Here is a 13,346-nt window from a genome sequence, read left to right as displayed (position 1 = left end):
ATCCCAAATTGTTTCGTCCCCGGCCGGTGTTTCTTGCCAGAGGCGAAATTGATTAAGCGGACTCCTCGGCGTGCGTCTCTGCAAAAAACCCAAACCCAAGCATGTTCAGGGCGGGTTGTGGGCAACTCTTAAAGCTTCCGCCTGTTGGGTTGGGAAATCGACAAATCCTTCCTCGCTCGAGAAGGACAATGGGGCGGCTCGTCTATTTCCTCCCCTCCTCCCCTGCCTGGGCTGCCTCGGCTTCTGCCTGAGGGAAAGGCGCAAAAGCGCAAGCGCCGGGGAGACGCTCCATTGGCCGCCTCCTCCCCGCTAAGGCCCGGCGCTCCACGCAATTAGACTGAGCCAGGCGCGCCTTTTCGAGGCGAGAGAGAGACAGAAGGGGAAAGAGTTTGCTCGCGCCGTCAGTGCAGCTGCTGGTCAGGGGAAGCCGCTGCTTCGCCTCCTCCGCTGCTTTAATCGTAGCAGCAGCAGCAGCAGCAGCAGCAGCAGCAGCAGCGAGCTCGGCTGACGGAGCGAGGCCGCCGAGATGTTCGTGGCGCGCAGCATCGCGGCCGACCACCGCGACCTCATCCACGACGTTTCCTTCGACTTCCACGGGCGGCGCATGGCGACCTGCTCCAGCGACCAGAGTGTCAAGGTGCGGGGATGCGGAGAGCGCGCGAAGGCCGCGGGCCCCGGTCTGTCTCCCCTCGTGAATCGGGCTAGACCCGCGCGGGGCCCGTTGACGCCCATGCTCCTCCGGCCGGCGCCCTTGCTCGCCCTGCCTCTTTCTCTCTCGGGGACCACGCGCTGCCCCTCCTCTGGTTGCTGGCCGGCTCCTTCGGCCCGGCCTCAAGGAGGGCGGGCTACTGCAGTGGCTTGGGCACTTCTGCCTGCGCTGGGTAACAGGTGGTCATGGGGGGGGGGGCTTGTAGGAGGACCACGTTTTATAGCAGCCTTTTTCCAACGGAAGAAATAACAAATTGTAGGACATGAGAAAGTCCCTGTTTTGTTTTTGTAGCGCGGGAGAAAACCCAACAAACCCAAAACAGGCCTATGGGCTGATTTGGGTGGCAACTTCAAGTTACAGTACTTGAACTAATAATAAAAAAGGCAGGATGCATGTGGTATGAAAGAAATGGTTAAGGACTTCTCTAGCAGCGTGTCTTGTCTCCTGTCCTCTGGCAAAAGTTCCACGGAATTCGATGGGGCTTACAGTACTTCCAGATAGCAAGGGTGCATACGCCTCTGTCTTTAATCATCTTTCTGTATTTTGGACCAGTGCAATACAATTATACTTAAAGGGTTCTCAAAGGCAATGTTGGGTAAGTCATGGTAGATGGAAGAGTCACAACTTATTAATGGAGAAAGCAAGTAATAATGGAGGATGATGGACATGTTCAGAGGCTTTTTCACTAAACATGCAATTAGTGCGACTGTAATTTTTCTGATTTTAGTTTTGTGTTAATACCCATGGGTCCAACAGAAGATTTGTGTGGCCTTGTAACATGTACATAATAAGTTGTTTGCTTTTAAAAAGCGGTTTGAGATTATTTTCCAGACAGAGTTTTGCAGTACAGGTTTGCAATAGGTGTAGACAATTTGGATTTATTTTCCTTAATGGGAATTAGTGATTTGGGATTAATAACGATTTAGGCTGCAATCCTAACCATGTTTACTCAGAAGCCAGTCCTATTGAATTTAATGGAGTTTACTCCCAAGTAGGTGGGTTAGGATTGTAAATCATTCTTCAGTGTTCACCCCTCTTAACCTGGGAGTAAACCCCATTGAATTAAAACTTTTGAGTAGACATAGTCAGAATGCTGTGTAAGTGTGTACTAGCTGAGATATAGATTGATCCTCTGTTTACTCAGAAGTAAGTTGAATTGAGCTCAATGGGACTTTCAAGTAAGGATACAGTACTAGTTTTGCAGCTGAGAAAGGACACAGACTAGAGGTGTATATTGTGCTGACTTTTACCTAGAGTAAACCTACTAAAATTAATGGATCTCAGTTGTTTCAGTGGGACTACTGTTGGATGCAATTCAGAGTAATGTTCATTAGGGGTGTGTATGCATATTCTCTATATAAGAATTATAATATAATGACTCATGTCTAGCTGACATGTAAAGTTTGCAGGTCAGTAATTATGTGTTCACTTGGAAGTAACTCCCACTGTGGTAAATGAATTTATTTCCCAGGTAAAAATGCAGAGTTTTAATGATAAAATTGATGTATCTTGCTTTATATAGGACAAAATATTGGAAAGACTAACCATTACTTCTAAGACCCATTTTGCACATGACAATTTTCCTGCATAAATATTGTTCCCATGTAGAAATTTATATGCACCGTGTCATCCTGCACATGTAGATGTCTGCATGTAGTGGGATGCTATGATTAGCTGCAACTTCCCAATGTACCGTATATTCAGCAAATACTTATGGGCTATGCCATATAACCTTTTCATACACAGAAGCAGTGTTAGAAACTGGGAAAGAAAAGCTAGGAGCCAAATGGCTTCTGAGACCTGGGTTGAGGGCACCAAAACAATGTCTAGTCAGCGGCATTTTTTATTTTGATAAGCATGAACTAATATGCAATTCACATAAGTGGCACATTGTTAATACCACATTTTTAGCAGAAATTGTTAATACATGTTTTATTTGGTGTTTATATTAAAAATACTGGTACCATAATTCAGTTTTCAAAACACTCTACTTTTAATTGTTAATTGTCTATACTTAACTTGTACTTTGAGGCTTCAAAGCACATACATTTCAGTAACCCTTGAGAGTGCTCACAAATGGAGAATCTTTAAGCACAAAATGTGCTTGGCACCCTGCTGATTTCGAATCCTGCACAGAAATTATATCTGTGTCAGAAAATGGTATAAGTAGCCTCAAGGATTCCAAGTGGTCCAATGTTGGGGCCAGATACTCTTGTGGTTCTAGTGAACAGAGGCAATTCCAAATTGGAATAGCACACACACTCACTGTCCTTTTTATAGAGAAATCTATGCACAATTCTTATTTGACTCACGTATGAGTTGATATTATAGAAGAGCATTTGTGGTTTAACATCCTTCTGGGACTCCACAAACCTTGATCTATGGACTTGTTTGTGGGATCACTGTACCTTCTCTAAGTTTTGAATAAAATATTTAGATATTGTTTGGTTTTCTTAATAGGTTTGGGACAAAGGTGAAAATGGAGAATGGCACTGTACTGCCAGCTGGAAGGTAAGGGCTGAAACCTGGAAAAATCAGTTGCATGCAACAGTTTGTGGCATAAGAAGCATAAGAGCATGTTCACTCAGCAGTAAATTTTTGTTTCTTCAATGGGGCTTACTCCCTTGTACTTTCTTAAGGATTGTAGCCCGAATGTGTAACCCAATAATAGTCTGCAGCTATAATTTGGTGTAAATTACTTTACTTTTAACTGCTAAGTCAGTCCCTATGAATGTTTAACTACACAAAACTCCTGGGATGGAATTTGCAGTTTCCTCTCTGTTGAAACTATAAAGATGCTCATGTATACAGATGTTCATGTTTCTGTTCAGATTTGCAAAAATGTTTTCCTTGAATTTTCCATTCACACTTTCCATATTTCCAGTCTGTTTCTTCAATATGCAGGTCCTTTTCCGAGATGGCTAGCAGTATATGAATCACAAAAACATCCCTCTTCTTATTAAAATAAATTTGATGGAGGTCTCTCATGTTGTGCTGACTTTTGGATATGGTAGAAACTCCTACCTATCCCAAAGCTCAGTGTCGTATGAGTTATTCCTTATGTCCATCTCATCAAGTCCTTTTGTATATGCCACTTGGGAAGTACCATATTTTTCCGTGTATAAGACACTCACATGTATAAGACGACCCCTATTTTTTGGGACTGCAACAGAAATTGGGGGAGGGGAGGAGGAATTGCCCAAAGTTCTTGAGCTTTTTGTGGGGGAGATTGCCAAGAGTTGCTGAGCTTTTTTGGGGGGGGGTCCACCGGCCACCAATCCCTTTACAGCCTGCCCACCACTGCAAATCGCACACATCACCACGACCACCAAACATCTGCACGCTCACTGCCAAAAGCCCACCTGCCCACTCGGCACAACCGCAGCCGATTGCACTCATGACTCGCTGCTGCCATGATTCGGCCGCCCAATTGCTGCAGCCGCAGCCAATTGTCAGCAGGCCTTGCCTCAGCAACCGATCACACACCCAATTGCCGCTGCCAATCTCCTGCTGGCTGCTGTCACCAATCACACACACACCCCCTGCTATCCGTGTATAAGATGACCACAATTTTTGCCTATTGTTTCTAAGGAAAAAACATTGTCTTATAAACGGAAAAATACGGTATCTCTTGTGACACAAAACTGTGGATCAGGCAAAAGGAGCACATGGTTTGCCTGCTTCAAACCATGGTTTTGTGTGGCATTCAAATGTGGCCATAATGTATCCATGTGGAAAATTGCCTCCAGGGTCCACTTGAAATATTATGGGTGCATGAACTTTGACCCTATTACCTCAGTTAACTGGGTAGGTGGTATACAACATGGAATCCTGGAATTGTAGGGTTGGAAGGGACCCTGAGGATCATCTAATCCAACTCCCTGCAATACAGGAATATTCAGTTGTCCCATACATTTTAGTTTGTGTTTTGGAAATGGATCAGTCAAGGGGAGGACTGTAAAGGGACTTTGATGTTTGATACTTAATTTATATTGCTGTTATTATTTTTCCTCCCAGCCTGCAAAGGTGCATACGTTAAAACATTTTCAATTTTAGTCTTTGGTTTTCAAGTTCCAGTTCTTCTTACCTTTCCAGACACATAGTGGATCTGTGTGGCGTGTTACATGGGCACATCCAGAGTTTGGACAGGTCTTGGCTTCCTGCTCTTTTGACAGAACAGCTGCTGTATGGGAAGAAATAGTAGGAGAATCAAATGATAAACTTCGAGGGCAAAGTCATTGGGTAAGGTTTGAAGAGTGACAGTTCTAATGCACTCATTTCTCACATATAATTTATAACATTGTTGCTGCCTCAAGGATTTACTAAATTTCACAGTTAAGAGATTTATTATAAATGTTTTTAAAGAAATGTTATATATTCACAAAGCTACATATTTGAATATATATAGATATATTTAGTTTGATTTGTTTACTATACATGGCTTTTGACGAATCATAAGCTTGGACCCTACATTTTTCTTCTATTCAGACAAGGAGATGTGTGATTTCTACCAACTTCTCTCCATCTGCAGTCCCACATCGCATATCCTACACCAATCTCAAGAGTTCCTCAACTCTCAGGAGCAGATTTTTGGGAGGTGTAGGGAGTTGCAGAGAGGAGGTGACAAAGCCCCATTATGTGAACAGAACTCCATTCCTTTTGTGTAATAAAAGTTAAGATCCAAGCTGTAGCTCTGGTGGGATGTTGATTATCCTGTTAATCCACATGATTAGAGTGAGGTTGGGGTTGAAGAGTATGGGAGAGCAAAGGCCATGATTCAAATACCACTGACAGTCTTCTGCGTACGCACAGAAACATTTTAGCTCTCTCCTTCCAGCAGCTGCATTTACTGCCTCCTGAAAAGCCCTCCTCCAAGGTTGGGGGCACCCCTAGACCTGGACCCTAGAGCAGAGACTGCCTAATGCAGTCCTTTGACACTACTAGCCAATCTGACATGGCAAGAAATGAATTGTCTTACTCAAATTCAAGTATCTATTAGTTTTAATTCTGATTAGCTTCTACTATTTGCTTGGCTCTTACCTTTAGTATTAACAATGATCTGCCCATCGCAGTATACAAGAGCATTCTTTATGCCTACAGCTAGAATGTATTTCAATTGAATTTTTCATAATATCAAATGAACATACTTGCTCTCCTTAACTTTGGAGCTTGTAAGATTTCTAATACAGTTATGTTTCATGGTTATGTTTTTCATAAAATTTATCAAACGTGTAGTATCTTACCTGTTTACAGATAAAAAATTAGCTCTCTATTCTAAAGTTTATTTACCTAAATAAATAAATGATGGTGCATCTAAAAATCTGTTTTCCTTCTTCTAATGACTGCTCCATTGATTATCTTTAGGTGAAGAGGACTACTCTGGTTGACAGTAGGACATCAGTTACAGATGTAAAGTTTGCTCCTAAGCATATGGGCCTGATGCTGGCAACATGTTCAGCAGATGGAGTTGTTAGGATATATGAAGCACCAGATGTTATGAATCTCAGTCAGTGGTCACTTCAGCATGAAATCTCATGTAAACTAAGCTGCAGTTGTATTTCTTGGAATCCTTCAAGGTAAGCTATCAATTCCCTTGACAGGCTAATCAGAAAGTAAAGAGGGAGGGAAACCCTAAGGGTAATTGGCTTGTTTCCTCCTTGTATAATATTTATTTAAATTCTTGACTGTAAAATAGTGGTGCTGGGTCTAAAAGGAAATCGAGACTGTTGAATAGTTAGACTAGGTGATGCAAAAAAACCTTTCTGTCTGAGATCCTACCATCAGGTGTCCACTGTGCATGTTGTTTTTTAAGAGAAAAGGTATTGAAGAATTTATTTTCATCATCAGAAATCCTCTGTAAGAACATTCCATTTTGCATTTGCAGCTCTCGCGCTCATGCACCTATGATAGCTGTAGGAAGTGATGACAGCAGCCCAAATGTACTGGCAAAAGTTCAGATTTATGAATACAATGAAAATACCAGGTAAGAGGAAGAAAACAAAGCAACTTTCATTTTAAAACACGTCATAATATTGCTTCACAACATCATTTGTTCTTCTGAGACTTGAACATGTTAAAATGGTTCGCTGAAACCATAATTTGGTACTGATTTTAAGTTTATACTATGGATCACCAGTGGTCCCTCCAAATGGCATGTGTGACCATTTATAGCAAATTCCACCCACCTGCCAATCATACGATGCTATTTACTGTCACCTGTCCTCATTCTAATCTGCCTTGCTGCTTTTACTAAAGTTCCCTCCAAAGTATATGTGAAATACAGTTAAAGATGATCCCGCCTGTTTCTGACCCACACATACTATTGGCATGTGGTCTCCAGAATGTTGACCACGTTTGAATCTGACCCTTAGGCTGAAAGTGGTTCTCCGTTCCTGCTACAAACCGATGGCAGGCTTATTTCAAGCCTTAATGTCATGCTGGGAGTGCATGGGAGGGGGAAATCACAGCAGGGAAAGAAGATTTTAACCTACTTGCATTCTGTAAGATCTCCCCTTCCTTAGCATTGTGGCTAGGAAAGAAAAACCCTAACATTTTTCCAAGCCTGATTCTGGTAGTGGGTGAGGCTGAGTATTCCCCGCCTCTCTCTGTGGGTGGTGTTTGTATGTGTGCATTTGCTCTCTGCCTGTTCTGGCCACACCCAGTTCTGTTCTGGTTCTGCCACGGCAGGCATTTGACCTTCAGAAAGTTGGCTGCAAGGGGACATGACCTTCTTGCTGCAGGGGGTTCCCCACTTCTGCTGTATAGCTAATGTTCAAGTTGAGGCTGAGGGAGAAGTAACTTGCCAATGCTCCATGATAATTTAATGACAGAAGTTGGGCTTGAACAACAATCTGTAGAGAATACTGAATATTTTAGCTTTCCTAATAATATGCTATTATTTTCCTTAAAAGTTTTGCAAGGCTACATTTAATTAATGAATGCCAACCATAAAAATCCTATCCTGTGTATTTTCTTCCAAATATAGAGTCTGTTGACAAAACAAAGCAGCTTTTTCTACTCAAAGATCCAAACTCTCTATAATAAGCTTGATTTGACTAATTGGGAATAGTGAGTGATGTTGAAGTAATGAGAAACATATGATCTGTGGAAAGTTTCCCCCTTCCTATGGTTTTAATTTTTTTGGAATCTAAGAGTACAGTCTGTTTTTTTCTGCTATGAATCAACAGACTTGCCATTCTGAACTTCAGTACCTCAGAAAGAATTTCCATAGCACTGCCTATTAAATTCATTGAAGTAAAAAGACAACTTGTGTATTTAATGTTTCTGATTCAAGTCAGTGTCATTGTTGAGTGACCTGGTCCCATCTTCTTGTTTTTCATAACAACAATCAGTTGTCACTTGAACGCTTTGTAACATGGCAATAATTTTGTAGCAAATTGTACATCCCAGACATCAAATAGTAAAAATTTTAGTTCACATACATTCTAGAAAAAAAGGATTGTCATCTAGAGAACACTTTTTTAAAAATACTTTCATGGGAGAATTTACCGATAATGTTGTTATAAAAACAGTTTGGGGGGCGGCTTTAATATGTTTCTATGTTTAGAAATTAATACACTGTCTGTCTCACTTTTCAGGAAGTATGCAAAAGCAGAAACACTTATGACAGTCACAGACCCTGTGCATGATATTGCATTTGCTCCAAACCTGGGAAGGTCCTTCCATATATTGGCTGTAGCTACCAAAGATGTGCGAATTTTCACATTAAAACCACTAAGGTGAGTTTTTGACATACATATCCTATAATGTGGAAGCATATATTTGGTATTTTCTTTCTCTCAACTATGGAACTAATTGTCCTCATGGTTAAGAACCTTGTAAGCTTATTCAATATTCAGTACAGTAATCCTTTTTTTAAAGCAGCACACAAAAAAGGGCAAAACATTGTTTACTTTCTGTAATTAAAAGAATGGATGTATTTTAAGCAGATCAAACTCCAATATACAATTTTGCTTTCAACAGAAAGGAACTGACTTCTTCATCAGGCCTGACAAAATTTGAGGTCCAGTTAGTGGCTCAGTTTGATAACCACAATTCTCAGGTCTGGCGTGTAAGTTGGAACATTACAGGCACAGTGCTTGCATCTTCAGGAGACGATGGGTGTGTAAGGCTTTGGAAAGGTAAGCGTTCCTTCAGAATTCTCTGTGTGATTAAATGTTGAATTATTAGAAGACTATGGCTTCAGTCTTAAGCATACATAGTATTAACCTGCTTAGGAGTGGCTAGAGTTAGATTTTTAAAAATACAATGTGTTTTAGGAGCTATATCATTAGTTATACTATTTTAACTGTCATAAAAATCTCTTTCTCAAGTCACAATTGCATTTTTTTTTTGTTCATTCCCACCCTGCAGCTAACTACATGGACAACTGGAAGTGTACTGGAATTTTGAAAGGTAATGGGAGTCCAGTCAATGCTAGTTCCGCTCAGCAGGGAGTTTTTAATGCTCCTTTAGGCACAGCCAATTCAAGCCTCCAGAATTCAGTAAACGGGACATCTGCTGGCAGGTATGCCACTTCGTATGTAAATTCTGCAATTTAAAAACTCTTTGTTTTGTCAACACCCACCATTAATCTCCCTAAAATCTTAAGCATCATTTTGGCTTTCATATGCATCATTATTAGTAACTTTTATATCAATAGCTTGCAGATTCAGTTGTCCTAGTCTTATCTGCAGTGTCCTGTATGCAACAGATAAAATATTATAAAGAAAAACTTTCTTCTAGTTACAGTTCACATACTTCAAATGCTGAGTTCACCCGAGTATTCTGAAGACCATGCCATTAGCTCTTTTATTTTCCTACTTGCAGTACTGTGTATGCCTTTTGTTGCCCTATAATACCTTGACCACTCATTATCCTACTGTCTCTCAACTAAGGTCTCTTTGACTTCAGCCTCCTGTGCTGCTCTCCTACTTCCTGAGACTCCTTGGGAACATGACCCTCTTCCAATCCTGTTCTGCAGTAGCTCTAGGCAACCACTTTTTAAAATTAGTTTTCAACACAAGAGTCTATTTTTGGCCTGTACTCACAAACTTGATTCTGAAAGGAACCATTGTTGAGGGATCAACTTTTTGTATAGGATTGCCTCGGGCAGCTTCATACAGCCGCAACCATTTGATGGACACAATTCAGACTATATGCTGTAGATTTATGTTTTCCACACTTGTGCCCACAAATACGAGTGCTAGAAAGACAGCAATCTATAAAATTAAAGTGGTCATGTCTTCAAATCTGTTCAGTTAAATGGGGTTCTTGTGTTTCCATTTCTCCCTTATAATCTCAGAGTTACATTTCAGAGGAAAATTTTGTATTCCAGGGCACAAATTTGGAGTCAGAAATAGTAAAGCTTTAATAATGAGATATACTTGCTGTTGTGGGGTGGAAAAACCCTTTTGAAGCATATCATATTTGAAAATGGGGCTGAACTCAGACATATTGTATTGCCCTGATGATTCTATATAAACAGAAATATAAATGCTGAGTTTTAGAAGCAGGCTGATACAATAGAATATTGTTATTATGGCTCAGCATTCTGGTACTTTTGTTAGTAACACTACTAACACTTTTGGAGATCAACGTCACCAACAGCCTATGCTTAACAAGGAAATAATTAAAATTGTTTTGAGAGGTGATTGAAAAGATTAAAATTTAATAAACCTACCAAATACTGTTCCACAGTATTCTTATTGTGCTTATAACCATGTGTGTCTAAAATTGTGATGCATTTTCCCTTCTCCATTTGTATTATGTCCTTTTTAACAGAAAGCACAGCTGAACCCAAGCTAACTGGAGTAACTTTGCTGTTTTGCTGCTTGTTGCATGCACACAGGAATGGAAAGCGAACTCCTTTTCCCCCTCCCCAGCGCCGTTTGACCTCTTCCCAAGACACCAGCAGTCTGCCTACTACTAAAAGCAAATCAAAAGGCTCTATTAAAAAACACTGTATGCGTACTTTGCTAGCCAGCACAGTATGACCTTGTTGGAATCTGGGGGAAAAAACCGTAACAGGGAGAGTTTTCTTGTGGAGACACTTCTCCTCTATCTCTTCAGAAAAAGATTTTTTTTATATAAATCAGAGTGTGGGAAGTTCACCCAAGTAACAAGGATTACCATCCTTTATATTTGAGGTGTTGGGCGGGGAAAGTATTAGTGTGAAGCCTTGGTAATCAGTTGGTTTTCATTTAAATTGCTTTGAATAATTGATTTTGTTCTATATTTTGTTCAGATGAGTCTTAACCATTACATTTTTGTTAATGGAATTACAATGTGCAAACTTAACTAAGCATTGTTGTACCTTGACAGTTGTACAGTTAGTATCTTAATTTGGAATTGCTTCACAATTAATTAAATACTATTTCAGAGTAAACAAAAAAAATCACCAGAAGCCCCCACACTAATTAATGTCATACTTTTAGTGAGAATGATCTTACCTGATAGTTGCATGTTCCTGTGGCATGATTCCATGGAATAATTAGCAAGACTTCCTTTGGTCACAATATTGTAGTGGAGAACCATATCCATATGAATGTTTGTCATGTGGCATTGACAAGTTGCTCTGGAATTATTGTCCATTGCCTTCAAGATGCTTCATGCATTACATAGTAAGGACACACACTGCTTCTGTGCAATTGAGTTACTGCTCTGGAACAGACTGAAGCAGTGTCCTATTGCAAACATTCATCAGGACATGGCAAGAAAATGCCTTGTTTTATATAGCGGCATGTCAATGTAGCTCTAAATATGTCCTGTCTCCAGATTCTACTAACTTTGCCATTCTGTTCTGTAAATTTGTCTACATTTCCAAAGATTGTAAAGATTACAAAGTGGTGTCTTTAATATTACGGGTAAGTCATAAAAAGTGACATGTAATAGTTCTTTAAGCCTTTAATTTACCAGATGTATTTGGTTTTAGCCTCCATTTTCTCCAGAATTATGTATATATGCACCCAGACTGTATTTCAGTGGAAAAGGAGTCACTTATTGTATATTGTGGAAATCTAAGCACTGTAAAAACAGGTTTTGTTCACATCTGTCCTATAAAATCTGCATTAAAGTTAATGTGGATGCAAATACAGCATAAATATATCTGCATAATTAATGTGTGCCTGTTTTTCTGCAAGTGTTTACTAAAAACATTGAGTTACATGGTTTTAAGGAGAGAGCAAACGTGTTGATAGTTAGGAACTCATTTAATTTACAGATAATTTATTATTTTGCAAAGTGCACATAAGGCATATCTTAATTTAGAGATATTGTATTCGAACCAAATAGTTTCCAGACTGCCATAACCATTTTTGTTTTGATTGCGAACATGATTTTGGCCATTATATTTTATTTTTGGCATGGATTTACTAAAGCCTTCACCCCCTCCCCCCCCCGCAAGTCTTTTCTCTTCCCCTTTGGTTCTCCTCATATTTACTACTATTCTCTTTTTTCTTGTTTTTCCTTTTTTCTTTTTTGGTGTTCCTGTCTTCATTGTTTTCAGGTATTTCTTTCCCCCTCTGGATTCCCCACGGGCTGGATCAAGATGGTCCAGTTATGCCCAGCTCCTACCTCCTGCTCCTCTGATAGAGCACTCTTGCGATGCTGCCACTGCCAATCTCCAGTATCCTCACCCTCGCAGACGATATATCTCTCGACCTCTTAACCTTTTACGGGAACATGAAGGGGTTTAATGCACATTTAAAACTGTATTAAGGGCCTCAATCAGATGCTTGTAAAATGCTTGCGTTTCTGTCTGCTTATTATTATTTTGCATACTTTCTCCCTCCAGAATTCACTGTGCTAGCGCTTATGCACCAAATGCTAGCTCTGCTATCCAATCCATTTTCAACCATGATGAAACAAATAAGCAGTATTAGGTGTGGGTCATACACAACAGATAGGTTCAAAGTGCTTGTTCCACCATTTTTTAAATTTTTTTTTTGTATTCAATCTACTGTGCTATTTTCATTTTAATAGATTTTGTTTGTATCCTGCATTGTTTTTGGAAATGTGTCCTTAAAACTAAATAGAACTTGAATAAAACTGTTCTACTGTGTGGAGGGGGGGGGGAGAATCTTAATCTCCAGCATCAAACTTCTAAGTGACCAGATTCTTGAGGCTTTTTCCAGCCCTGGACATTGGTACTGAAATAGAATGCTAAAGTAAAAATGCAGTATTTGTGCATTCTGCAGCAATATAGAATTGGTAGTGTGTTTAGTCACTTGCAAACATTTTCACTTTCTTGCATAAAAATATTTACACTACGTTGTTTTATAATTGTAGGTTAATAAAAAAAATGAAAATTGTGTTGTGTGGTGGTTTTATTTAAGTTCTACTTATTTCTAAATGTATAAAAGTGAATATTGGGGAGGGGGAGCTGTCAGACTTCACCTATGACCATAGGTTTATGCTGTGCACCTTGACCTGTTCTGTTTCTAGCCTTAGCCACCTTGGGTATAGCATGTGGCATCTGAAATAACATCATCCACAGAGAAGGGTAACATAATTTGTAGAGCATGAGACTCTTAATATCAGGGTCATGGGTTTGAACCTACAGTGGGCAGTAAACAACAATAGTGCACTGCAGACTTTTCTCTTTTTTTTAATGTTTTATTCAGTTTTCAAACATAAA

The 13,346-nt window shown here is 39.9% G+C and overlaps 1 protein-coding gene across 3 annotated transcripts; it reads left to right on the top strand.

Annotated features, from left to right (window-relative positions):
- The first annotated feature begins 147 nt into the window (after positions 1-147).
- On the top strand, positions 148-13,019 carry SEH1L (SEH1 like nucleoporin). Of its 3 annotated transcripts, none has more exons than XM_081205648.1 (9): positions 148-637; positions 3,170-3,220; positions 4,805-4,951; positions 6,074-6,285; positions 6,594-6,692; positions 8,308-8,448; positions 8,693-8,850; positions 9,083-9,236; positions 9,607-10,484. In XM_081205648.1, the coding sequence occupies exons 1-9, from the start codon at positions 527-529 to the stop codon at positions 9,614-9,616; spliced, it is 1,083 nt and encodes a 360-aa protein (XP_081061774.1). In that variant the 5' UTR covers positions 148-526; the 3' UTR covers positions 9,617-10,484. The 3 variants fall into 3 exon arrangements, with proteins under 3 accessions (XP_081061774.1, XP_081061772.1, XP_081061773.1); XM_081205646.1 differs by lacking the exon at positions 9,607-10,484 and adding an exon at positions 12,216-13,019 and having other exon boundaries at positions 154-637; XM_081205647.1 differs by lacking the exon at positions 9,607-10,484 and adding an exon at positions 10,493-12,054 and having other exon boundaries at positions 157-637.
- Positions 13,020-13,346: the final 327 nt, after the last annotated feature.

This window comes from Podarcis bocagei (genome assembly GCF_964188305.1).
Source record: "Podarcis bocagei genome assembly, chromosome: 8".
NCBI lineage: Eukaryota > Metazoa > Chordata > Lepidosauria > Squamata > Lacertidae > Podarcis > Podarcis bocagei.
This window is presented reverse-complemented; position numbering and strand designations above follow the sequence as displayed.

Excerpts from the sequence above, each read along its gene's own strand:
- SEH1L (XM_081205646.1), top strand. The coding sequence starts at position 527 with ATGTTCGTGGCGCGCAGCATCGCGGCCGACCACCGCGACCTCATCCAC. Across the intron at positions 638-3,169 it reads CCAGCGACCAGAGTGTCAAG|GTTTGGGACAAAGGTGAAAA; the intron begins GTGCGGGGATGC and ends TTTTCTTAATAG. Across the intron at positions 8,449-8,692 it reads TTCACATTAAAACCACTAAG|AAAGGAACTGACTTCTTCAT; the intron begins GTGAGTTTTTGA and ends TGCTTTCAACAG.